Source organism: Zosterops lateralis, assembly GCF_965231275.1.
Source record: "Zosterops lateralis genome assembly, chromosome: 9".
Classification (NCBI taxonomy): domain Eukaryota; kingdom Metazoa; phylum Chordata; class Aves; order Passeriformes; family Zosteropidae; genus Zosterops; species Zosterops lateralis.
The window spans coordinates 29,425,129-29,448,683 of NC_139769.1; the positions used below are offsets into that span (position 1 = coordinate 29,425,129).

The 23,555-nt window shown below is 48.1% G+C and overlaps 2 protein-coding genes across 3 annotated transcripts in view; both read right to left on the bottom strand.

Annotated features, from left to right (window-relative positions):
- The window catches only part of RXRG (retinoid X receptor gamma), a gene marked incomplete at both ends in the record, with an annotated part of 36,412 nt that extends 30,888 nt beyond the window's left edge, over nt 1–5,524 (bottom strand). The window contains one exon of the mRNA XM_083867082.1: nt 5,428–5,524. Within this exon, the coding sequence (XP_083723208.1) occupies nt 5,428–5,524 (97 nt within the window). The remainder of the gene's footprint in view (nt 1–5,427) is intronic.
- Nucleotides 5,525–15,788: 10,264 nt separating this feature from the next.
- Nucleotides 15,789–23,331, bottom strand: SELE (selectin E). 2 transcript variants are annotated; one of them, XM_083867838.1, is made up of 14 exons: nt 23,232–23,331; nt 22,884–22,956; nt 22,038–22,424; nt 21,598–21,705; nt 21,297–21,482; nt 20,479–20,664; nt 20,189–20,374; nt 19,451–19,636; nt 19,161–19,346; nt 18,714–18,899; nt 17,619–17,726; nt 17,297–17,318; nt 17,113–17,184; nt 15,789–16,753 (listed from the first exon to the last, which is right to left on the bottom strand). In XM_083867838.1, the coding sequence occupies exons 2-13, from the start codon at nt 22,918–22,920 to the stop codon at nt 17,127–17,129; spliced, it is 1,836 nt and encodes a 611-aa protein (XP_083723964.1). In that variant the 5' UTR covers nt 22,921–22,956; nt 23,232–23,331; the 3' UTR covers nt 15,789–16,753; nt 17,113–17,126. The 2 variants fall into 2 exon arrangements, with proteins under 2 accessions (XP_083723964.1, XP_083723963.1); XM_083867837.1 differs by lacking the exons at nt 15,789–16,753; nt 17,113–17,184; nt 17,297–17,318 and having other exon boundaries at nt 17,372–17,726.
- Nucleotides 23,332–23,555: the final 224 nt, after the last annotated feature.

Sequence of the window (23,555 nt, forward strand, 5' to 3'; positions counted from 1 at the left end):
AGCACACCATAAACTGTGCGAGATACATCTCTCAGTGCCCCAAGCATTTCCCTGAATCCCTCTAGGCATCTGTGTCCGGTGGGAAGCTTTCCAGAAAGGGAAGATCCCACAAGGAGAGCAGACCCAGGAAATCCATTTACATGCCATGCTTTGGCACACATCACCTCCAGCCTGGGATGACCCAGCAGCAAGGGAAGAGGAGTTATTGATGAACCCATGGTTAGGTGAAATGGGAGAGCTAAAGGAATCAAGGGCCTCAACTGGCTCCAAGAGACACACCTCTCTGACAAGCAAAACAATCCCATTTGGAGTGCCCAAGAGCAGCCCTGGTGCCTTTTCTTGGATGGAAACCAAGCAATCTGTGTGGCCTGGCTTCCAGAAGCCCAAGCAAGGAAACCCAAAAGCAGAATCTCAGTCAGTGTTCTCCACCTCTCCCACTCCTTTAGGAATTTGCACCTTTCTGTGCATTCCCATCACCTACCTTCAGGGAAGAATCTCCCAGAATCTCCCCCATCATCTGTAACTCCCCTTGGAGAAGAGCCTTGCTTGTGTCTCTGATGAGCACCTTGCACAGCCACTCCCCCTGAGCAGCCACATTCCTGGCCTTTGCAACAAGTCAGCAGTAAGAAAAGGGTGATTTACATCCTTCACCCTCTGTGGGGCAGTGAATGGGGCCAGGGCTGCCAGAGAACAGCCAAATGAAGGCCAGACGTGCTCTTCAGGGATGTCTGTGCAGATATCATTATAGATTTGGGGGCAGCCTGTCCTGGACCCACTAGGGTATCAGTAATGGGAGATGCTGAGCAGCTCATAGCAGAGGCTGCTGGTGGGTACCTGCTGGAGGAAGGACACACTCTGCTCCTGTCTTTCCTGGATGAATCCATCATTTTCAAGATGGATGGACCTTTGGCCTGGCTCTGTCTGGGTGCTTTTTACATCCAGGACAAGCTCTCACCTGGCCCACAGAGCTCTGACCTACCCTTAGTGCAAACCCCAGCCTACACACAGAGGGCAAACAAACAAACAAACAAATTCACAGACCCAGGTTCAAACCCTAGCATCCCCTTTCCAGCCTGGAGAGGAAGGCAGGGAGGATGCTTGACGCCAGATGTGATGTGACCACTCCCTGCCATCCCAGGGAAGCCACCTGCCCTATCCATCCCCCGCTGAGCAGGCCCAGCCAGCCCCGGGGCACATGTGGCCCTGTGCGTGAGGGCGGTGACAGGCGGGTCCCCAGCCGGCACATCAGCCCTCCCCACGGGCTGAGGCTCTGCACGACATCCCTGTCAGGGGCAGGGACATCGCCCAGCACTGCAGCAGTGCTGAGCTCTCCCCAGCTCCCTCTGGCCGTGGGTCAGCAGTGCTCAGACTGTGTGTGATGTGGGGTTAAGTCCAACCAAGGTGGGACAGGGCACTTTGCATCTCCAGTGCCCAAGATGCTGGTGCAGCTGTGGAGGAGTCTGTGCTGCCCAGGGCTGATTTACCAGGGGACAGGTCCACAAATGCTCCCCCTCCTCCCCCAGCAGCACTCAGTGCCCTGTTTCACCACTCAGAGCATTAAGAGGGGGGCAATATTCACATGCTCCAGGGTCACTCTTGGCTTCTCTGGTCACACATCCTTAAGAAAACCCACCCTGGAGCATGTGTCAGGCCCAGCCTGCCTGCGAGCTGCCATCCCCTAAACACAACCCCAAATCCTGGCCTGAAACCCTTTGTCCCTGAAACCCTGCTGTCCCCTCCTCGCCCCGTGTATGCCTTTAACAGTTTGCTGGATTACCCATTGCAACTAAAATAACAAAGCTACAAAAGAAGAGGGCAAACAGACGCGATATTCTGCAGCAATTAGGGCTAAACAGGGGACCAGGGAGCAGGGAATGAATGGACAATGGGGAGGGCAGGGACACGGCAGCCCGGGCCCGACAGGCTGGGCACGAACTGTCCTCAAGAGGCCGGGCCCGAGCCAGGGAGCAACGAGCTGGACGTAAGGAAGGCAGGGAGATGAAAAGGGTTATTTAAACAAGCACGGGGCAGTCCCCACAGGGCCTCCCTGTCCGCTTGGCTTCATCACAGTGTCCGGGGAAGAGCAGCTCCCGCTCTCCCCCCGCTCCGAAGCCTTTCAGGTGGCGGGGGACGCTGGCAAGCTGCGGTGGGGTCCGCTTAGAAAGGAAGGAATCCATTAATCTCTCTGGTAATTACTGCCACATATGGATTTGCACAATTACACTTCGTTAATTGGTTATTACAGGCGAGCCAGACTGATTGGGCAGAACGGCTGAGCTTTAACCCCTTCGCTGCCCCCTGGGCCAGCCGAACATCGCGGCAGCCTTCCTCCAAAAACAGGGCTGTGTTCTCCTGGAACCTTGCTGGCTCCCATGCAAAGGACCAGCAAGCACAGCTCCCAGCACCCAGACAAGACATCTTTGCTCCCATGCCTTCCTTTCCACCGGGGATCCCAAAGAAATGGGCCCAAGGGGAAAGGAGGGAGCCTGCACCTCAAAACAGCCCAGCTCCCCAGGCAGCTTCATCTGCTCTGGGTTTGCAGCACACTCACCATGAACTCCCCAGGGTGCTGAGGGATGGCAGACTCAGATTTTGTTTGTTTTTAGAAGGAGACTGAGATTCCTTGTGCACTTCGGCTCTGTGCCCTCAAGCCCAGCAGGGTTGGTGCCAATGACTGGAGAATCCACCCCTGAGTCTGTCTCAGTCTCTGAACTCAGCTTCTCCTACAGGATTTGCAGTCTAATGCTTTTCTTCCTCCAAACACTGAAAACAGAGGCTTTACTCTAGCAACAAATACATACATAAACAGAGTAATATAATCTACAATAAAAAATACAGATAAGGCCCTTGTAAAACTCCTGACAGCTCAGGACTTTGCCAGCTGGGAGTGGAGGCAGCCTGGCCTCCCCACAGTGCAGACCTCACCTCTACCACCCCTCACAGGTAATGGACCATCCAAAACCTTGCCCCAAAATGTGTTGCTCAGGACCCAGCAATGTTTCTGGAGAAAGCTCAGAAGAGAGGCAGCCAAGGTGAGAGCAATTTCTGCCAAAACTGTATCAAAGGCTTCCCACTAAAAAACTGTAACAAGAAAGGAACTAAGAGTTTTGCAAAATCCCCACAGGGCAGAAGAGCTCATCTGACTAGAGAGCTGTGCTCAGCAACCACCGACATCAAGGACAGAGCAGGCAGTGGCATCCTGGTCCTCCAGAGCTGCTGCACTGCCCCTTGGACACAGGAGAGGGCACAGAGGAACCTACTCCAGACAGCTCCTGTCTCTCCCGAGGGCATCCCAGCCTTCTGGGCAGCAGGACATTGCTTAGCCCAAGCAAGGGGCTTACAGAGCCGGCATCACACCAGGCATGTGGTGAAGGCTTTCAGCTCAGCTTCTGAATCACCTCACCAAGCTACTGCAGCAGGAGCCAGGAAAGAAACCAAGATCACAGCAAGATGGGAGAAATCTAATTCCAAACCACCCTCTAGCCTCAACCTGTGGGTAAAAAAGTCCTTGAGACTTCAGCTGAAGCAGAAAATATCTGCAACACATTCTCACACTTTCCTCCACTGCTGTCACTGCAGTGATGACTGCTACAACACTCTAAGTTTGGTCTAGGAGTAACCTTCTCATTAGCTAACAAAGTGCTTTTAATGTTCCTTCTCCACTGCAAGGAGTAGCCAAGCAAGAAAAGTCTTCTCCCTTGGAGGTCACTGGAGTTACATGAAAGTTGCAGCAGGAGTTGTTCCTGTTGTTCCAGTCACCTGTGATTTCCCAGCTCCCTGACTTCACACAGACATTCCTTCCTCATGCAAAAGGCAGCTCCAAGCTCGCTGTCTGAAGGGGACCAGGGCACGGGCACAGGCACAGGCACAGGCAGCATCTCCCAGCTCCCTGTGAGTGTTTTCAGGTGTGCGTGAGCTTGTCTCAGGATGGGAGAGGCAGGCCAGCCCAGGAAAGGTTGCAGACCTCTCCCCTAAACCAGCTGCCTCTGCAGCATTCAGAATGAATCTTCAGAGCTGTCAATGGGAAGATCGGGCAGAACCTGCAACTGAGCTTAGAAAGGTCAGCTGGGAAAAGTCAGGATGGGAAGGATGCTCACTTAATTGACAGATGCAGAGTGGAAGGGGCCAGCCTGTGAGTACCTGCAGCTGGTTTGGGCAGCACAGCCAGCACTCCATCCCTGGGCTCTGCTGGCTGCAGCTGGTGACAAATCCTCTGTGGATCACTTCTAGACAACAGAGTCTGGGGCCTAAGCCTGAAACTGAGACTGGGGCTGAGCACCAAGCAGGGATCTTGTGCAGCCTTCCTTCATCCTGAGGGATGAAAGTGGGCTGGCAGTTTTTTAGAGCTCAGAGACAAGAAGATCATTTTCTCTCTGTCCTTTACTTACACATCTGCCCAACACATGTTGGTTTTGATTCCCAGAGTTCAGAACTGGTGCAAAGGTTACTTTGCACCTGACTGGATCAGTTCCAGTTGTGCCACTGATATATAGAAATCAGGCAAATAGTGTTCCTGCTGATGCTAATTAAACTTGATTTTGATATGGATATGTGACATATTTACTAATAAAGCAGCAAGAGAGGTAGCTGGTTTATATTTCTTGTAACTTGGAAATATATAAAGGCAAGTAAATATATTCCTTTTGGTCAGAATATTGATACACACATATTGCAAAAAGCTCATATGCAGCAGAGGTGGTGAAACACATTGAATCAGGTCAAAACCCAAACCAGGTTCAAAGGGATCTGAAATTAATTAGGCCATTAAGACAGTTTTCCAGTGGAATTCTCTCTCTCTGTACATACACACACATATTTAATCTATTTGACAAAATCAATATTTATCTAGGGAGAGGTTCAGTTTTTAGTGAACCATTACTTTGTTAAAAGTATTATTCTCATGGAAAATTCTTGACTAGCTCTACAGGTAACTGCCACCTGTTCTTTTTTACCCTTTATGAGCTGATCACCAGAACTCCTCTAGTATAAGCCATCAATAAATACAGCATTTCCCTCCACACCCTGAAAACTTTTCTTTTCCTCTACTGCAGAAGGAAAACACAGACTCACAGTCTGGAAGAAAGACAGAGAAACAAAAGGTCAGCTTGCCCATCTTCCTGCCCCAAATCAGAGACCTTCAAGGACAGAGCTTCCACCTCCTTCCCGAACCCGTCTGTCCCATCACACCTCCACCATTCCTGTTAAACAACTTTTCCCAGTGTCTGAACTCTCCAGCAGTGCAGAGTGCAGCACGGTGTTCTGGGGGTTTCTTTCCAAAACCTGCACCCAAATTCAAGTCCCATAAAGGCTCTGCTCAGCTGGCACTGATGGCTAAAGGAGCAGCACGCCCAGGAGGCTGGGCACACCCCACAGCCCTTGGCAATGCTCACAGCCCACAGCTGAGCCCAGGGTCAGGGCAGGACTTACAGAAATGAGGGAAGGATCCCATCTCCAGGGAATAAGGAGCCTGCATGCCTGGCTGCATTTCCAACCTGTGTCCTGTCTCTTCAGCAGATTCAACCATGAAGGGAGTTGTGGGATCAGCTCCCTCAGCAACTCTGGGCTGTTGGAGAAAGAAAGGAGTATTTACATATTACAGAGCAGCATCTTCACAATCTGTCCTAAGTTACAAATTTACCTCCCAGACCTTGACCGGGGCTGGGGTTTCCTGTGTTTGCTGTTCAGGCTCCTGTCTCTTTGGAAAGAGTGAGATGTTGCAATGCCAGGGGGAGGGCTGTGGAGGGCTGGGCTGCCTGGGAAGGGCCCTGCCACGCCAAGCAATCAGCTCTGCTGAGAAAGTGTCTCCTGGAAGCGACTTCTCTTCTAATCCCAGCTCCTAAAGAAACAAAACCGAGCCAACAACTGCCATCCATACGGTCTGAGCATCTGTCTCAGTTCTGCTTTCCTCCTTCTCTCTGCCAGTCCACTGGCTTATCTACACCAACTCTATCTGGTAACAAGCATCACAGGTGGCAGTGTCAGCCACGTCACCACTGGAGTTCCGTGGAGACCAAGCACAGCTGGTTTTGCCTCACTGAAGCTGTCTGAGGACAATGGGCGCAGGTGTGAAGGCAGCAATGTTCTGTACACATTCCTGGGCAGTGTCCCCAGCTCTTGCAGGTGACCTGGACAGACCCATGTCTCGAGGAGGCTTTTAGAAAACAACCAGCCTGTGCCGTGACCGGTTTTTCTGGTGCTGAAGTTAGAGCCCCTGGCTTTGTTCCTGTGCTCGCTTATCTCTGTTACATTCTCTAACCATGCATAGACATCTTCGTGTTTGGATTTTGTCAGTCCTGATGGAGAAGAACTACAGGCAAACAACATTCCTCTCCCCTGTCTGAACTGATAATCTTGGTATCTCATCTCCTTTGCTCTTCCCTTCAGGCTGTGTCAACACCGCCGGGGTTGTGAAGGGCAAGATTGCTCTGCCTCTACTGCCCCATGCTGTACACTGTGTGCTGCCCAGCCCAGCACAACTCCAACAAGAATTCTTTTGGGCTGTCAGTCAGACCTGCAAGGGAGTTTTAACCACCTCTGCTAGATTTCTCCACCTTTACAGCAACAAATCATGGGGGTCCCAAAGTGCAGAGTGGTCTCAAGATGTTGCCCTCCAGAGACTCTGAGGATCTGGAGCCTCTGCACAGCTGAGATCAGCAGCCAGAGCACTGCCAAAGCCAAGCTGGGCCACACAGCCCCTTCCACATCAGTGCCAAGTGCCAGGACACCTCCTGCAGGAGAAGCAGCCACAGGGAGCTCAGGTATGCAGAACTGGCAAGGGTGCCAAATTGCTGGTTTGCTTTTGCTTGCATTTTCAGGAAACTATTAATCTGAAACTGCAACAAATTCCTCAAATTCAAGTTCTCATGGAGCTGAAACCCTGCAGAGTAGTCTGGATTGAAGCCAGGAGGTGAGAAAAGAGACTCCTCTTTAGGAGCCAAAGAAATCCAGTGTGCTCCATCAGCCACAAGCATTGACCCTCTTATGTCCTTGCACTGCTGTGGGTAAGATGGATCCAAACTCCTTCTTTTACTTCTTTATTTTGTTTTTACCCAGGAAGGGCTGCCCAGCAGTCAGATCACTACTCAGGGACTCCAGATCCCCCTGAACCTGCCAGTGACCTTCCAGATCCACTCAGGCTTGCCTCCCCACTGCCCACAAAAGGTGAGATTTTTTGAGCCCTGACCCGTGGTGCTCAGGTCCCTCTTCCCATCCCTTTCCCTTTCTCAGACCTGACACATTACAGCAGCTGCCAGAGCAGGGAGCTGCCTCAGAAATGAATCTCCACTGTGACATGGCACAGCTTTAATTACACAACAGGAGCCATAAGAAAGGCTGTGAAATAAGGCTCTCTCAAAATCTTAAATCTCCACTTGAGGCACTTTGTGTGGCTGAGAGCAGAAGTAGCAGAACTCTCCAAGCACAAAAAAGAGCTGAATCCATGTCCTGTTGATACAGTCCAGCCAAACTAATGATGGGCAGGACTGTGAGTTTTCGTGTGCAGGGAAGGATTTACAGCGATACCAAAGGAATTATTTCAGCCCCACAGTGACAACACCCACCCGCTTCCTTATAATATTTTATTGATCTTGCCCTAAATACATGTGGCTGGAGGAAATGATGCGTAAATTACTAACAAGTTAATTTCTTGCTCCGACACAGACTCACAACAGCCCTTTGAAGGGGAAAGACAATGTGTGAAAGGATAAAGGCAATGAGACGAGCTTGGATGTAATAATCCCATGTGAATGATTATTGCTGCAACTAATGTAATCTAATAATGAAGAATTTACACCAGATGTCCCCCAGAATATGCCAGGCAGACTCAGGATTCAGCAGTGGATCCATTTCTAAGGAAACCTTGTTAGGAGGAAAAAAAAATGCTCTTGTCTGTTCATCAAATGAGAGGTTGTAGACCTTTATAGTCAGAGTCGTAAAAAAAACCCTGTCTTGCAAAACTTCCTGGAAGGGTGTTCAGCAGATCTGATTGCCAATTTATTTTCAGGTGAAATTTAAGGGGTTGGGTGTGGCCTAGAAAGCTTCTAACAGTCTTGGAGCAGCCTGTTTCAGCGCTAACACAGGATCTCCCCTGTCTCTCCCTGGAACTCAGAGGGAGCTTCTGGGACACCAGTCTCCAAGACAGGTGAATAAAGAATGGAGAATCACTTCTTTTTGTTTATTTTAAACTTGATTCCCTTCGGCTCTCTCAAGTACATCCTTAAAAGAGTGCTCCATCCCTGTCCTGACATCCTGTCAGCTACCAGCTGGGCATTGATTTCCATGGCATGTTTGGCAATCACCCAAACCAGAGACCCAACATATACATGTCCTCTTCATTCAAAAACCACTGTGAGCTAGGTGTAAAAAAAAGGCACAAACCACACATTTTTTTCTCCCTCCTTGCCTCTGTTGCTTATTTATCACCTCTTTGAAGGTATTTTGTACAGGTATTCCAAACATCTCTTCCAGCTGCACTTTGGGGTTTGAACTGCTGCTCATAATTCCTCTTTAGTAACCGCTGTTATTTAAGTAGCTCTATGGGATGAGGGGGGAAGGGAAGCTTTAGCAAGATCCAGATCCCACTAAAACACAAACCACTACGTTCAACTTGAAAGATTTGTTTAAGCCCCATTAACTTAATTGGGACTTAACATCTTGTTCATTGCTTGTTCTCGCAGAAGACCCAGAGATCTCCGCAGTGAGCACCCAGTGTGACACCAGCCCTGAGTGCTGAGGACTCTGTGAGCACGGTGTGATTGTGTCCAAATTGCATCCCCTATGCTCCTCCTGTGTCAGGTAGTTGGATGGTGGAGGCTGCTTGTCTGTTGAGATCTATTTCACAGGGGCTCTGTGATCCAAACCCATGCGCTGCTGGTCTGTCCTGGCAGGCACACAGCTGCTCCAAAGGACTTTGCAAACAATGACACAAACATAGCTGCACTTAGGACTTGCAAACCCTGATTTTTGCCAGTTTGTGTGTCAGGCATGGCTGTGCCTAGAAAGGACTTGCAAACAGGACCAAAGATCAGGCCTAATTTTAGTAAGCCCTTAGGCTCTGCGTCCTCTGACTGGGCTTGCTTTGATGAAAGACAATCATAGGATGAAAGAAAGCAAAACCCAGCTGGCACCTGCTGGGAGGGCGGGGAGAGAGAATCTGGCAGACAGGAGGTTCCTACAGAGATTGCCAACACTACTACATGTCTGATTTGCTTTTTTGGGCAGCATGGTGAATCCAAAGGTGATAAACATTTGGCTTGGCTGGCCAGACAAGATGTGCCCGCATCAGACACTGCACTCCCTCTCCTCTCTCACTGGCATCTCTGCACCTCTCAAGGCAGCTCCTTCTGCTGTGCTTCACATCTCCAGCCCTTGAGTTTCAGTGAGGATTGAGGCTCTGCTGGAGTGAAACACATCAGTGGGAATAGCTGCTCCCTTGCAAAGAGCTGGCTGCCTGGCTGGGCTGCTCACTACTAGACATCTGGACAGCCAATTTCACATTTCAGTTTGCAGCACAACACAAGAGTTGTTGTTAGAGGACATCTTTGAACCTCAGAAAACTTAGTTATCTGTAGTATTTTTAGGACAACAGCTTTAATTACAACTCAGTGCCATGGAAAGACAAATGTTTAGCCAAACTGGGAATGACTTTGTTCTCCAAATACATTCAGTGAGGAAGAATGACTCTGAGGTGAGAAAAACCTTGCTGTTGTCTGAGCAACAAAAGAGGTTAGTAAAGATTCTTGACTACCCTTTCTCTAGCTCCGAAGTCATGAAGAAAGTGCTACAGCCGAGCTGCACTCTTTATCTAAAGAGCATTTTGTGTTCTTTTTGCAGCAGTTTCACTCTGTAAACACTCTGTACCATGGAACATGCAGGTGAGCTGGCTCAATACCCTCATCAGCCCGAGTGAGTCAGTGCCCTGCAGCAGCAATCAGCCAGCCACCTCCTCTGACACAGGGCAGGCAGACAAGCCACAGCTCCGGGCTGTGATGACCCTGGTGAGCTTCCCAAACCCATTCCTGCCCCCACTCCCTCTCCAGAGAAGCCCACAGCACCTCGTTGGAGGCGTGGGCTGTGGAGAACCTGCCCCCTGGGCCCTCCAGCTGGGTTTTGTGGAGGTGCTCTGCCCTGCAGAGCCCCTTGTGGGGTGGAGGGGCTGCTGAGGGCATTTCTGTGTCTGCTCTCTGTCACAGGGAACGGGGCTTGCCTGCACCGGAAACCACACTAGGAAAACATGCAGACCTTGGTGGAAGCTCCAGCAATTAGGTTAATTAAGGGCTGGGGCAGGCCCATATGTTTTCTGGTCTGTTGTTTTTTAGGCCCCCTATTGCACCTGTTCCCACAGCATCCAAACACCCTGAAGGCTTAGGTTTTCCCACTGGAGACATGGGAACAGAAGGGTGGCTGTCCCAGATCACAGCAGAGGCCTGTTTGGTCTCCCATCAAACAGCAGAAAGAGAAGGCAGGGGCGTGAGAATAGGACATGACATTCCCCTGGTACAGGTTCTCTGCTCTTCTTGGGGAGGTCCCAGAGCTCTCCTCTAAGGACTTCTGCATCATTCTGGCACCATCCCTGGAGGTATTTACAAAACCTGTAGATGTGGCACTTTGGGACATCGTTTAGTGGGAGTTGTCAGACAAACCCCAGGGGTTTGCTTGGAACATCCTTTCAGACATGGGGTGCCACGGCAGTGGGAGCCACCCAGGCTCCTGTCAGAGAGCCCCTGTTTATTGTCCAGAGTGCACAGCACCAGCACCCACCTGCAGAAAAACCCAATCTGAGACAGGGGTTGGAAGTAGACAGCTCCTCAAGACCCTTCAAATCCTATTTTCTAGGATCCTCTGATGAGTTCTTTCCTCAGGTGTGAGCTCAAGGAGAAATCTCCTCTTCAGGGTTAATCTTGCTCATTGAAAAATCTGGAGGAGCCCATGTTCCTAAAAGTCCTCTTGTGATTCACCCTTGCACAGTGCATTTCTCTAAGGTAGAATCACTTTCTAGAGCTTCATGGAAGTTGAGTACCTGCTGTTTGCAGCCATCTCCATTTCCCCTGCTCATGCAGGAACATGAATGAAGTGCTTTTGAAGTCTGTAGAGTCTCCATTGCCCATTTCTGCCACAAAAAGGGTGACCTGCTGGACTTTCTCCCACTTAGGAGGCAGGGAAGGATGTTGTGAGGGTTTGTTCACCATTTAATGGGCTGAGAACCAAAATGTGTCCTGTGTGCAAAGAAACAGGAAGCAAAAGTGACAAGAAAAAAGCTTTGACTGATCATTGTGAGTGTGTGTGTGTTGTTCTCTTTGTTTGGCAGCATTTGAAATACTTTTGTCAGCGACAAAAGGAAGCACTTCTGGATTTAATGCAGCCAAACTGGACAAATAGAAGTTGGAGAAAATGGGGATCTGTGTCTGATTTCTTTTCAGCAGTTATGTGACTTCCATGAGCCCAACATTTGTAAGTAGTTGCAGTAACTTTACCAGATATTTTGTACATCTGGTAAGTTTTAAAAATGCAGATTTTAGACTCAGTTGTAGGAAAGGCACAGATTAGATGACAGAATACAAAAATCTCTGATGCATCTGGTTGTTTTCAGGGGTTGCACTGATCAAAAGTTATCTGCTGTGAAGTAACATAGATCTTCTCCATGCTCTGACAGTGACCCAGCAGTTCCTAACTTACCTGCAGAGCTTTCCTCTGCTGCCTTCAGCAGAAATACAGCAAGGACTGCAGAGGGCCCTTTCTCTCTGTCTTAGGATAGGTATTCCAGGACAACCCCCACCTTCCTTCTGCTCAAACTGTATCATTTCCCCACAGGATATCTTGGTTGTTCCTGTAATGACAGCATTCCACCATGTCTGATTTTCATGTTATCTGGATTGTTTGCACTGACATGAGATGAGGTAAGGTGGGGACATCACTTTTTCATGCTGTGTGGGCTCTGCTGCATTTTCCCCCTTGGTTTGGGCCAGGCTGAGCTTGATTTCCCAAGATCCTGAAGTGAATACATCCTGCCTGATTGCAGCCCCTCCTTTCCAGAAACCATCCTATGGAATAAGCCCTGAATAAAGTGTTTCCTACCTCCCCTTTAACCCTTTTCCTTCCACTCAAAGGCTCCATGGCCCAAGATTTGCTCCAGAAGGCATGAATTCACTCTGATTCCCTCATCCTGCCCGCTCAAAGGCTGTCAAAGCCAAAAATGACAGCACTGGAGTGCCAGAAGTGAGCAAGTCACCTGCAATTTCACACCTGCCATCACTGCTTTCATGGCAGCTGGCGAGGCGAGAAGTTGATGAAGGTCCCACTTGGCCAAGGCTGAAAGTCAAAGCAACTGTTGGGCTTTTCAGGGAATGTCCTTCCCTGAAGCAGGAAGGCATGTAGAAAACCTGCTGGCAGCTGCCCGGGGGCATCTGCTGCCTTGCTTAGGAGGCATTTGTGCTTTTTGCATGCTGTCGTGTTCTTGGCAGCAGCTTTCCTGAGCTGGAGAAAGCACTGGCCATCATCAGCTGTGGAAACACTTTCTGGGCTGCAGATTTCTTTCTGTGGAGCCACAGCTGAACTGTATTGGCCAAGTCTGCCTCCCTTCTAAGTGAGGTTTAATAGTGCCAGGTGAGTAGCAAAACTCATCCAGCACTGGTCAAATCTAACCTGCAATTTTGATTGTTTCTTCCTACAGGTGTGCAGGAGAGAGGCCATAAACCAGGCTAGAGAGCTCCATAGGACAACTGTGCAAATGCTGTGACAGGCTGGGCTCTGGTACCTGCTTTCCACCAAGTCCCTGTTGCCCAGCACCAACAGGAAACTGTCCTGCCTGTGGCTGGGCAAGCCCGGGCTGTATTTATCATTTGATGTGAGTTATGGCTCCCAGGGAGCAGCAAACCTGTGGATTTCTCTGTGCCTGACCAAGAAGCCATCACAGCCATTTGCTGCTTTACGTCTATGGACTGAAGACCCCTCACCAGCCACACCAGAGCAGGATACTCGAGCCAAGGGAAAGGAGCCAGCCCACTACAAGAACAGAGGAATCAAAACAGCAGTGAGACTCAGGACAGAAACCAGACTCACAGAGGCCTAAGAATGCTGCATTGCACAGACACTGTGTTCTGCAGTCTGGCCTCCTGGCCCTAATATCCTCTGACAGCTCCCAGAGCAGGTTACAGCGATTGGATCACGGCACCAACTCCTGCGGGAGCTTCTGCTCCAGAGTCCCTCTGCCAGGCCTCAGCACAGCACGCGAGGAACTGCAAGGATGTGCAGCCTCCAGAGTTTGGAGCACTGACTTATCCTCACAAGAGAAATACTGCCCAAATGCTGGGTCCAGCTCAGTCCTTAAAAACTGGAGTTTTGCACGGCAACTTCAGGCAGGCCCTGGTAAATGACTGCTTGTTTGGTGGCTAATTGCTTATGAAAACAGAAGGCACAAACCCAATCTGTGTCTTACACTGTCCACATCACCAAAGCCCACAGACAGAAACACCCACCCCCAACCAAACACTGCCTGCCTGCGACTTTCAGTGAAATTTTGTTTCTAACTCCCCGTCTGTCAGACTGCAGAAGTGAAGAAGCTGAAGCCACCCCGGGTAGCTGGGATCATCAGGAATGTGTTAAGTTACGCCACAACTCCATCCCCTTGCCAAGCAGCAGACACGCAGAGCCGTGAAAGGACACGCGTGCCTCCCAGTTAATGTCACCTTCGCAGCTTCCATAGGTCACAGCACAAGCAGACACCAAAACAAGATGCCAGGCAGAACACGGGTCCTGTTCTGAACAATGCCATGGGCCCGGGGAGAGATGAGGAATTTCAGGGAAGCAGAACAACAGGAAATAAGGGAAGTCCCTCCAGCAAAGATCTTGTGGCCCATCAGTGGCTGCACAGGGAGGAGTGACACAGTGGAGTGACTAAAGGACTGCCTGGCAGCCAACAGTCCCATGGCCATTGTTGCCAGCACGGGAACTACACAGATAGCAAACAAGAGCTGTGTTCCCAGGCACTGGCAAAGACACATCCACGACAAATAAAATTACTTCCTGAAGCTCCTCCAGGCCTGGGCACACCATGCCATCATAACTGGTAAATCATATCCTGAAGCAGGAAAAGCTGTGCCAGGAAGGGATAAAGAATCAAGCAACCTGGATGAGCACAGGCTGGGTTTTTGCCTGTGTCCTGGACTAACATTAATTATGAGGATAGATGTAACTTGAGAGTCGTTGCAAGGAAGGAGATCCCCTTCAGAGACCCTTTGTCTGGCCTAGGGGATATATGGGAGAAGTAGAGGATGAATCCCACCCAAATGTGACCTCACTAGATGAGTGTTGCCTCTAGAAGTCACAAGGCTTGGAGAAAGAGAAGAGATAATTTTATAGTCTTTTTTCTGGCAATAAAGCCCCTGTAAGATCCCAGGGAAAACTGATAGAAGCACCAGCTCTGGTCAGGAAAGGAGAAGCTGAACTGCCCTGGGCAGAGGGGTGGGAGCCATGCTGGATAAGCAGCTCTCTCCAGAGGATGCTACATGCAAGACATGCGTGTAGAGGACAACAACAAGGGCAGGCCAGGGGATCTATGTGGTGTTTAGCTCTGAAAACAGCTCCTGCAGGGATTCAGAGCAGGGCGTTCCAGGCTAATCTCTGCGTCCCCTCAGGGAACCTGAGGATTACTGCTCTACATCTGCTCACAAGGTTGGGCCCCACCTTGTCAAGACAGTGGAAGTGCTGACAGCCACTCTCAGCTCTTTAATTGGTTTGGGACAAACAGAAACGGGCTCTGTCCCCTGTGGTGCAGCATCTCTTCAGCGACTGCCTCACTCCTGATGGCTTCTCTCCAGCCTTGGCTGGGGCAGGAATGCACCTCAGAGTTTGTCAGCGTGGGCAAGCTCTTGGCAGCAGCTTCAGAGCTACAGGGCAACTTCCCTAGTGATCTGAGGGGTAGCAAAGGGTGACCCCAGCAGTGTCTAGCTCCCACTGGTACCTCCCCAGCAACAGCCACGGCAGTGTTTGGCTGCAGGCCAGGCCAGGGAGGGATGGAGGCAGCAGTCAGAGCTGTGTTTCCAGCTGTAGACCCACACAAACTCTTTCAACTTCACAGCAGAAAGGGCTGAAAAAACCTGGACGGGCTCAGGGGTTTGTGCTGTTATTTATGCACCATGATCACCTGTTTCCTTCTCTTCCTGCTCTTCTCTCCCTCCTGCAAACGACTGCCAGAGCTCACTGCTGGCCCAGGCACCGAGGACACACCACTGATCCTTCCTCCTCCCTTGCAGACCCGGCGATGCTGCTTTGGGATCGGCCCGGGCTGTTGCCAGTCCCAGGCAGTCAGCCCCATCTGCTGGCTGCTCTGGCCTTGGCTGCTATGGAAATACGGAAAGCTCCAAGGGAAATTTAGGCTGGATGTTAGGAAAAGGGTTTTTCTTGAAAGAGTGATAAAGTACTGGAATCGTCTGCCCTGGGAGTCACCTTCCTTGAATGTGTTTAAAAAATAGGTTGGTTGTGGCACTCAGCGGTGGTGTTAGGGCATGGGTTGGACTTGATGATCTTAAAGGTCTCTTCCAACCTGGTGATTCTGTGATTCTCCAGTAATGGAGAGTCGTACTTTTAAGCCAGTCTTCTCCCTAACCTCACATTCAGTTGAAGCCACAAGTCACAAGGATGACCCAAAATAATTTAAATTATTCACATTTACAAATAGGGAGTGTTAAATTGAAAACATTTTATTAAAAAATGTTACAAATAGGACAATACATATTGGGTTAAATGAGAGGTTTTAACTTATAATCATAACTTAAACATAAATTAAGAGAGACTCTCATTTGAAGGCTTTTAAAAAGCTCAAAAAATCATATTTTCAATACATAAACATACAAATCTCAGTCTTCCATTTAATTTGTAAACATTATGCAGGCATGCAATCCTTACAAACACCTCCAATTTATTTTAAAGTAAATTCTGCTCAATTGATCAACAGCCACAGACCTACTCAAGAACAAGTATTTTACAATACATGTACAGTTAAGAGCACAGAAATACCCACAGTAAAAGCTGCACAAATAAATATGTATATACACATATTACAGTACACAATCCCACAGGGATGAGACAATTTCAGATCTACCTGCTGTGTTCAGAAACCAGAGTACATTGTGTAAGCACTATGGTTCCTAGTGCTGTTATAGTTTAAAAAAAGATATCTAAAAGGTATCTACTGTTCTGGGATATGCAGCAGAAACCCAAATAATTGCCCATACCATTCCAGGCATATCAATTGCCTGGGACATCTTGAAAAAAAACTGATTTCCACAAACCAGATCAATAGTTTCAAAGCTGTTCAGTGAATATTTTGTCATCCTGATTCTTCTGTTTCTGCAAGCATAACCCCTGTCACTCCAGAGGAGACAACTCCAGCAGTGTAGTAAGTGATGTGAAATAATGCATGTCTTCACCTCACCTCGGTACCTTTGAGTGGAGCAGAGGAGGAACCAGCCTCCTCTTTAGGCAGCAGTGCACTATTTGCTCACCATCTGGACAGGAGATGGCAGGCTCCCAGTTTAGGATAACTACATGGATGAATGTAGGCAGGATTTGCCCAAAAGGCCAGAGTTTTCTGCTGGTCTTCAGTGGAAATATCAGACAGCTTGAGCTCGAGATTTCTGAATCATACACAAGGTCAATCATCTTGTCAGCAAAAGGTAAAAACATCTGGACAGCTGCTGATTTGCAGGCAGTTCCATTCTCCAGAAATCTGAGATGTAAGTGAAGGTGGCTGCAATTCCTGTGGAGAGAACAAAATTCCTCCATAAATCAGAAAACTGGCAGAGATTTGTATTTGCTCTCATCTTAGAGGAATTTTGTATGCAGCAGGTAGCAGAGCCGCACAAAAGTGTTCCTAATACCATGTGCAGCTGGACAGAATGCTAAGTACAATCATCCTTAAGGAGCTGAACAACCATTTCTACAGCAATAAATCCATCAGTCTTGTTAGGAACTTCCATGCAATGCCAAGATGCATATTAGGTATCCCAAAGCACATATTGCTGTGTCAGCAATTGTACAGCAATTAGCAGCTCTGATTGATTGTTTGTGTGATTAAAAGGAAGAGAATTTGGGAGCGAAGCCATGACATGTGCTTACCTGAAACACCTGAGTTAGACATTCTGGCCAGCACTTTGGAAACTACCTTCACTGCCTGTTTCCTGCCAGTTCCTATAAAACAAAAAGTGAAAAGCACTTTAATGACAACAGGTTTTTATCAAATGGATTTTGGCAAAGTGACAGCAGTGAGGTTTTTTATGTTGCTTTTTGAGACACAACTTACCTGAAAGGAATAAACTTCTTTGCTGCAAGAAGAATAAGAAAAGGTATTAGCATTTCAAGACAAAAGCCCTAAATCTTGTTATTTAAATATCTGGGGTTTACTATTTTTTTTCCTTTTTTAGATGTTCATCCAAAAGCCAAACATGGCATACAAGGAGTGTTCTTGAAAATAATTTTGGAATTTATCCAAGTATGGGAATTACCACTTTTTCAACAAGCAAAGTATAAGGCATTGGAGGTTTTGGGGTTTGTTTTTTTTTTTTTCTCCACTGATAATTTTTCAGGAAGATAAATAAAGCCCTGGAGCAAGACCAAGTGCTCACCTTTTCTCCGGAAGCGCCTGGCAAGCCAAAGGAGGAATGATGCCGTGGACAGCAGAGAGGCAGAAGTGGCTGCTATGCCCACAGAGATGTAGGTGGCTTGGTCAGAGGCTGAAGGGATGAAAAGGTTTCAGTGAGATCAAGGGGCACAGGTGGTCTTTGAAGCCCTCTCTCCTTCCCCCTTTTCCTCGTGCTCTTCATGAGGAACCAGAACTGCAGCTTGTAACACTTAAGTTTTCTCCTGATGAAACAGGACAGCTCCTGTACACAAGGTGAAAAGCTGAATACCAAAAATCACCTCAGCCATTGCCAAAGTAATGGCAAGGCAAGAAGCTCCCTACCCCAGGGTCTGTCTCTAACCTCCAGCCTTGCATAGCAATTTGTACTCTTCTTATTTTCATGTTGCAGCTCATATTTTAACTCCCTGTGTGCTATCTTCCTCTTGGAGAAATCCTGCTGAGATCAGTGAAATTATTCAAGGATCTAAATTCTGTTCAAGCAAATGAAAGTGGAATTGAGCTTTTAGGACCTCAAGCAAAAGCATTCCAGGCAAGCCAGGGGTGTTCCATCTGAGAGCAGTGTCAGAGCTCTTACTGCCTTGAATGAGAAGGCAAGACTGAGCTTTCTGTCCTTTGAAATCACAGCCTCTGAGAGAAAAGCTCTGTGAGGCCTTTTGGCTGGGGAGTTTATCCAAGAAACTATCAGACCAAATTAAAAAAACCCTATAAATTTATAAACAGACTTATTAATGCAGATTTCCCCACAAGGTTATGTTTCTCTAGAAAAGCTTTTGTCTCTATTCACATGGAAAAAAGCTCATAATGAGAAATACTTTGTTTAAAAGCCAAACAGAAAGAACTGAAATCCAGTTGCAGGGGTTTTTTTAATATATAAGAAATCAACATTTCCCACCAAGATCTTTTAGCATTTTTCCCGTCTTCTGTTTTCAAGCATAATGAATGATTTTGTTGGGCTTTTGAATTCCTGGACTTCACTACATGTTCTAGCTCACTGGTTGCTACTACCACCACCCTTCCACACCTCATGTGACTAAAAGTCCAGTGCCACCTCTCTGTGGCTGCTCACAGGGCAACATACCTTCACATGTGGGCAGGCTGGCACTCCAGGTTCCTGAATGGCTGCACTCAAGAATACGAGAGCCATTGAGACTCCATCCTTCAAGGCATCTGAAGTGGCAGGAGGTGTTGTAGGTGAAGATCCCAGCCCCGTGAGAGCAATCCATATAGCCATTCTCAGGAGAGCTCAGTGGGTCACACTGTATGACTGGAACAAAAAAAGATATGGTTAAGTGTCACTAAGGACTTTCCTGTCTTGGGCCCGATTTTTTGCACTAGCAGGTGTACAATTTATTTTCAAATTAATTTGACTTTGGGATGGTAGCTGCTCAGAGCCATGAGCAGGCTTTCCAAGCCACAGCTGAAAACATGGGAGCAAAGAGTTCAGTTTGGAGCCAGGGCCCTATAGGAATATGGATTTCTGTGTGTTCCCCAGTGACCAGAAAACTGCAATTTCCAAAAGTCTTACCTTTGCATTTTGGCACAGGCTGTAACCACTGACCCTGTGGCAGGCACTCGGTGCTGGAGGAGCCTTCCAGGACATATCCCTCACTGCACTGGAAATCACAGCGTGAGCCCGAGGTGAGCTCTGAAGGATCCCGGTCACAGCTCACAGAGCCTTCTGCTGGCCGCGGGACAGCCTCACACCTCACAGCTGCAGCACCAGGAGACAACAGCGATCAGCATGGGTGCTTCAGGAGAGCAACAGGCAATGCTGACAGCCCTGAGGGCTCAGGGGAGCAGGAAAAAGGAAATTACCTGCACAGGTCGGCTGCTGCCTGTCCCAGGCCCCAGAGGAGCCACACTGCAGTGTAGCTGGTCCTGTCAGGGTAAATCCTTCTTCGCAGGTGAACTCACAGGTGGTTCCCCAGGTGAGCTGCACAGAGGGATGGGAGCAGTTCACAGCCCCATGGACAGGCATTTCCAGGGCAGGACAGGTCACAGCTGAAAGGCACAAGAGACAGCACAGAGCTTAGCTTGGAGTAGGTCAGGATAAACACTCTTCTAGGAGCTGGTAAGAAGACATGCCTTGGCTGGAGCTCTCCCCTCCAGAGCCATCCTACTCCCTTCAGACCTAGCAGTATCTCAGAAACACAGATTTCAGCAGGCTGCAGAGTGCAGCCAGAACTCCTAAATATGCACCCAAAGCATACAAGTTATCCTGGGAATGGCTCCAGATTACTCTCCACCCTGCACTGCATAAACCAACACTTACTCCCATTTGGGGTTTAGGGATTAAAGAATCCCTGGCAGAAGACTACACTCCAAAGTGTGTTATTGTGTGTTGGGGACACTGCCCCAGAGTGTTGTTTGTCACCCTGCACTGCTGTTTCCTCATTAACACACGAGGCTAAATGACCCGACCTTGAGATCTGCTCGTGAAAAGTGCTACAGACATGGTGGGGATGAATGTTACTCTTTGATTCCACTTGATTTAGAAAGTCCCTTCAGATTCTTGAAACTTCAGTCAGTGGTTTCCAACCCAGCAAGTCTTACCTTTGCATTTTGGCACAGGCTGTAACCACTGACCCTGTGGCAGGCACTCGGTGCTGGAGGAGCCCTCCAGGACATATCCCTCCCTGCACTGAAAATCACAGCGTGAGCCCGAGGTGAGCTCTGAAGGATCCCGGTCACAGCTCACAGAGCCTTCTGCTGGCCGCGGGACAGCCTCACACCTCACAGCTGCAGCACCAGGAGACAACAGCGATCAGCACGGGTGCTTCAGGAGAGCAACAGGCAATGCTGACAGCCCTGAGGGCTCAGGGGAGCAGGAAAAAGGAAATTACCTGCACAGGTCGGCTGCTGCCTGTCCCAGGCCCCAGAGGAGCCACACTGCAGTGTAGCTGGTCCTGTCAGGGTAAATCCTTCTTCGCAGGTGAACTCACAGGTGGTTCCCCAGGTGAGCTGCACAGAGGGATGGGAGCAGTTCACAGCCCCATGGACAGGCATTTCCAGGGCAGGACAGGTCACAGCTGAAAGGCACAAGAGACAGTATTGAGCTTAGCTTATAACAAACCATAAAAAGTTTTTTTCTTTTCTGAAACTTAGCAACACACGCACTAAACAGGAGCAGCTTTAGAAAGGGGTCTGATGCCCCTACAGGTCTGCTATGCCACCATCTCAGAAAGCAGACAGAAGGGAAAATATTTTAAAATGGGAAACTGGCTCTTAAGGCAAGACTGTTAATTCATCTACAGCTCATGACAGCAATGATTTGCAGTCCAAAATTTCCCTATTTTGACTGCTGTTGGGTGATCTTTGATGCTTTTGTTTGCTTAGGAACGTATCTCATTCTACACCAAACACCTCAGAAAATGATTCCTACAGTCAGGAGTAATTGGCCTGTTGAGAGCAGTCTCACAGCTAGGTCATCTCAATTCCCTGTTCCCACCTAAGAGTTGGAAAAGTCTTTCCCTGCAAGGAACAAGGCCAGAATATTCATCCTACTCATTTCAACTCCTCAGGAACAGAGACCTGAGTGCTGAAATAAAATAGCACCCACACCATGTAATTATTTACAAAGGAATTGGCCAAACTTCCATCTGCACCTCCTGCCAGAGCAGCACCGAGGTTTACAGGGCTGTGTACAATGCAGAAAGCTCACCTTTGCATGCTGCAAGGGGGGCAGACCAGACCCCAGCAGAGGTGCAGTGAACAGATCCCAGTGCAGTCAGCTCATAGCCCTCCTCACACTGAACTGTGCAGGACGAGTTGTAGCTGAAGTCCCCCAATGGATGCTGGCACTCAAGGCTCCCATGATCAGGTTTCTTTAGTGGATCACAACTCTTAACTTCAAAGAAGCACAAGAAGGTACACAATCAGTCTCTTTGGCTGAGCAGGTAAACCAAGAAGCCAAACTGAACACTAGCTAGCATCAGTTGGTGAAAAAGATGAAATAATCTTACCAAACTCGCACTCAGGCCCATAGAACCCAGGGTTGCAATGGCAGGTGTGATTGTTGATGGTCTCTATGCATTCTCCATGGCCACTGCAGAGAGATGGGTTACAAGAAGCTGGGGAAAAGAAAAAAAAAAGAAGCAAATTATGAGAGCATTAACAACAGCCACTAATGAAACCTGGCTAGCACTTTGTTTATCTTTTTGCACTAAACAAGCCCACTGTATAGCAAAGGAAAATCAGAGGGTTTGGTATTTAGGATTATCCTGTCATTTCACAGAAGAATTTCTGAAATGCACACCTTTTACAGACTAGCTCACAGTAAAAGGATTCTGCTGGCTGGAAACTCTAAGACCACTTGTTCTGAGATAAATATGAGATGAATTTCAACAACTCATCCCAGCCACCACCTTATCTCCCCAGGGTCACACTGGAATCACCATCATACCTGTGTAGCACAAGGCGACCTTCTTTTTCTCACACTGCTCATCATTCCATTTGCCATCATCCTTCCCTCTTTTGATGTAGATCTCAACACAGTCCTCATTGTTCCCTTTGCCATTTGGCTCCCCCGAAGCCCAGTTTCTTGCTTCTTCTGTCAGTTCTTTGTTAGTTCCAGTCCAGGTCCACACATCATTAACTTTTCTGATTCCAATCCAGTAGTAACCCGGATTGAAGGGTAAGAAGGCATTGAGATGCTTGATTTCCTCCTTGTTCTGGATGGCAACCAGGTTAGTATACTTCTTTCTGCACCACAGCTCTGCTTCCCTGTAGGTCATGTTTGTGTCTGAATAATGGTATGTCCACCCATTCACCCCCTGCAGCACTGTAAGTCCTAGAACAAGAAGATATGCAAAAGTTGATGTCTGACTTCTCCCCTCCTCTCTCTCTAGAAGAGGACATTTAAGCTCTATACATACTGCAAACTTATCAGTATCTGAAAATGCATAAAAACTATTGTGGTAATAAAAAAATGCATAAAAACTAGAGGTAATTATTTTATAAACAATCACCTGGCAAGCTTCAAACCAGGCAAATCAGCTTCAAGTACAGAGACTTCAGCCTGTGAAACTATGTCTGACCACACAAAGCTTTGAGACTATAGGAGCCAATTATGGCTTTGACAGGCAAGCAGGGAAAACATGCCATTGCATCCAGAACTTTTTCTGTGTGAACACAGCCTCAGGTTAATTAGGGCAGGTTAAAAAAATCTATTTGATGATGAGCTTAAAGAGAATAGTCACACTAATATTGCCATCCCACTAGTTTTCTACATAGAGAAATACACACTTACCATAGGTAAGAAGAGATAGGAACTGCAAGCAAATCATGTTTCTGAGAGTTTTCTTTATCTTTTCAGCAGATGGCTATGAAAAATCAAAGAAAAACATTTGTAAAAAACAAATAGTGAGCTGTCAAAATTCTATATAAACTACTGACAATGCAATTTTTACTACATACTTTTAAATATCAATTAAATAGAACTTCCACTTCTAGGAAATTACTAATTTAAAACCACGTTTTAATATCGAGATACTTTAAAATGTAAGCAGCTTTTAAGGAAAATGAACACAGTTTCCATCTGTCCAGTTCTCCTTTAGCTGGGTAGTGAAACAGAATAACAGGGTCCATTTCTACTCACAGTGTGTAGCTGCAGTGTCCAGGTGACAGAATTCCTCTACGCCGCTTCCCAGGGACTGCTTTCTGTGGCTAAGTGGATGAACTCAGCCTTGAAAATCAAGTTCAGCTTCAAGTGTCTGGACTCTGTGATGCTCTGTCTTTTATTCCCTCAACAAGCCTGCCCTCCACGAGACGGGAAATTCCGTGTGGAAAAAAATTTCCTGGAAAATCCCAGGATCTGGCCCTCCCACACACGTCAGCACGGATGTCACCCCTTGCCAGATCAGCCCTCCCAGAAAGACGCACTGAGCTGACAAACTGCCAAGTGCCACATTACAAACTTCTA

Coding starts and splice junctions, on each gene's coding strand:
- SELE (XM_083867837.1), bottom strand. CDS start 22,920: ATGATTTGCTTGCAGTTCCTATCTCTTCTTACCTATG. Junction 21,706..22,037: donor GGTCGCCTTGTGCTACACAG/GTATGATGGTGA, acceptor TCTTTTCCCCAG/CTTCTTGTAACCCATCTCTC. Junction 17,727..18,713: donor CAGCCTGCCCACATGTGAAG/GTATGTTGCCCT, acceptor TCATCCCTTCAG/CCTCTGACCAAGCCACCTAC.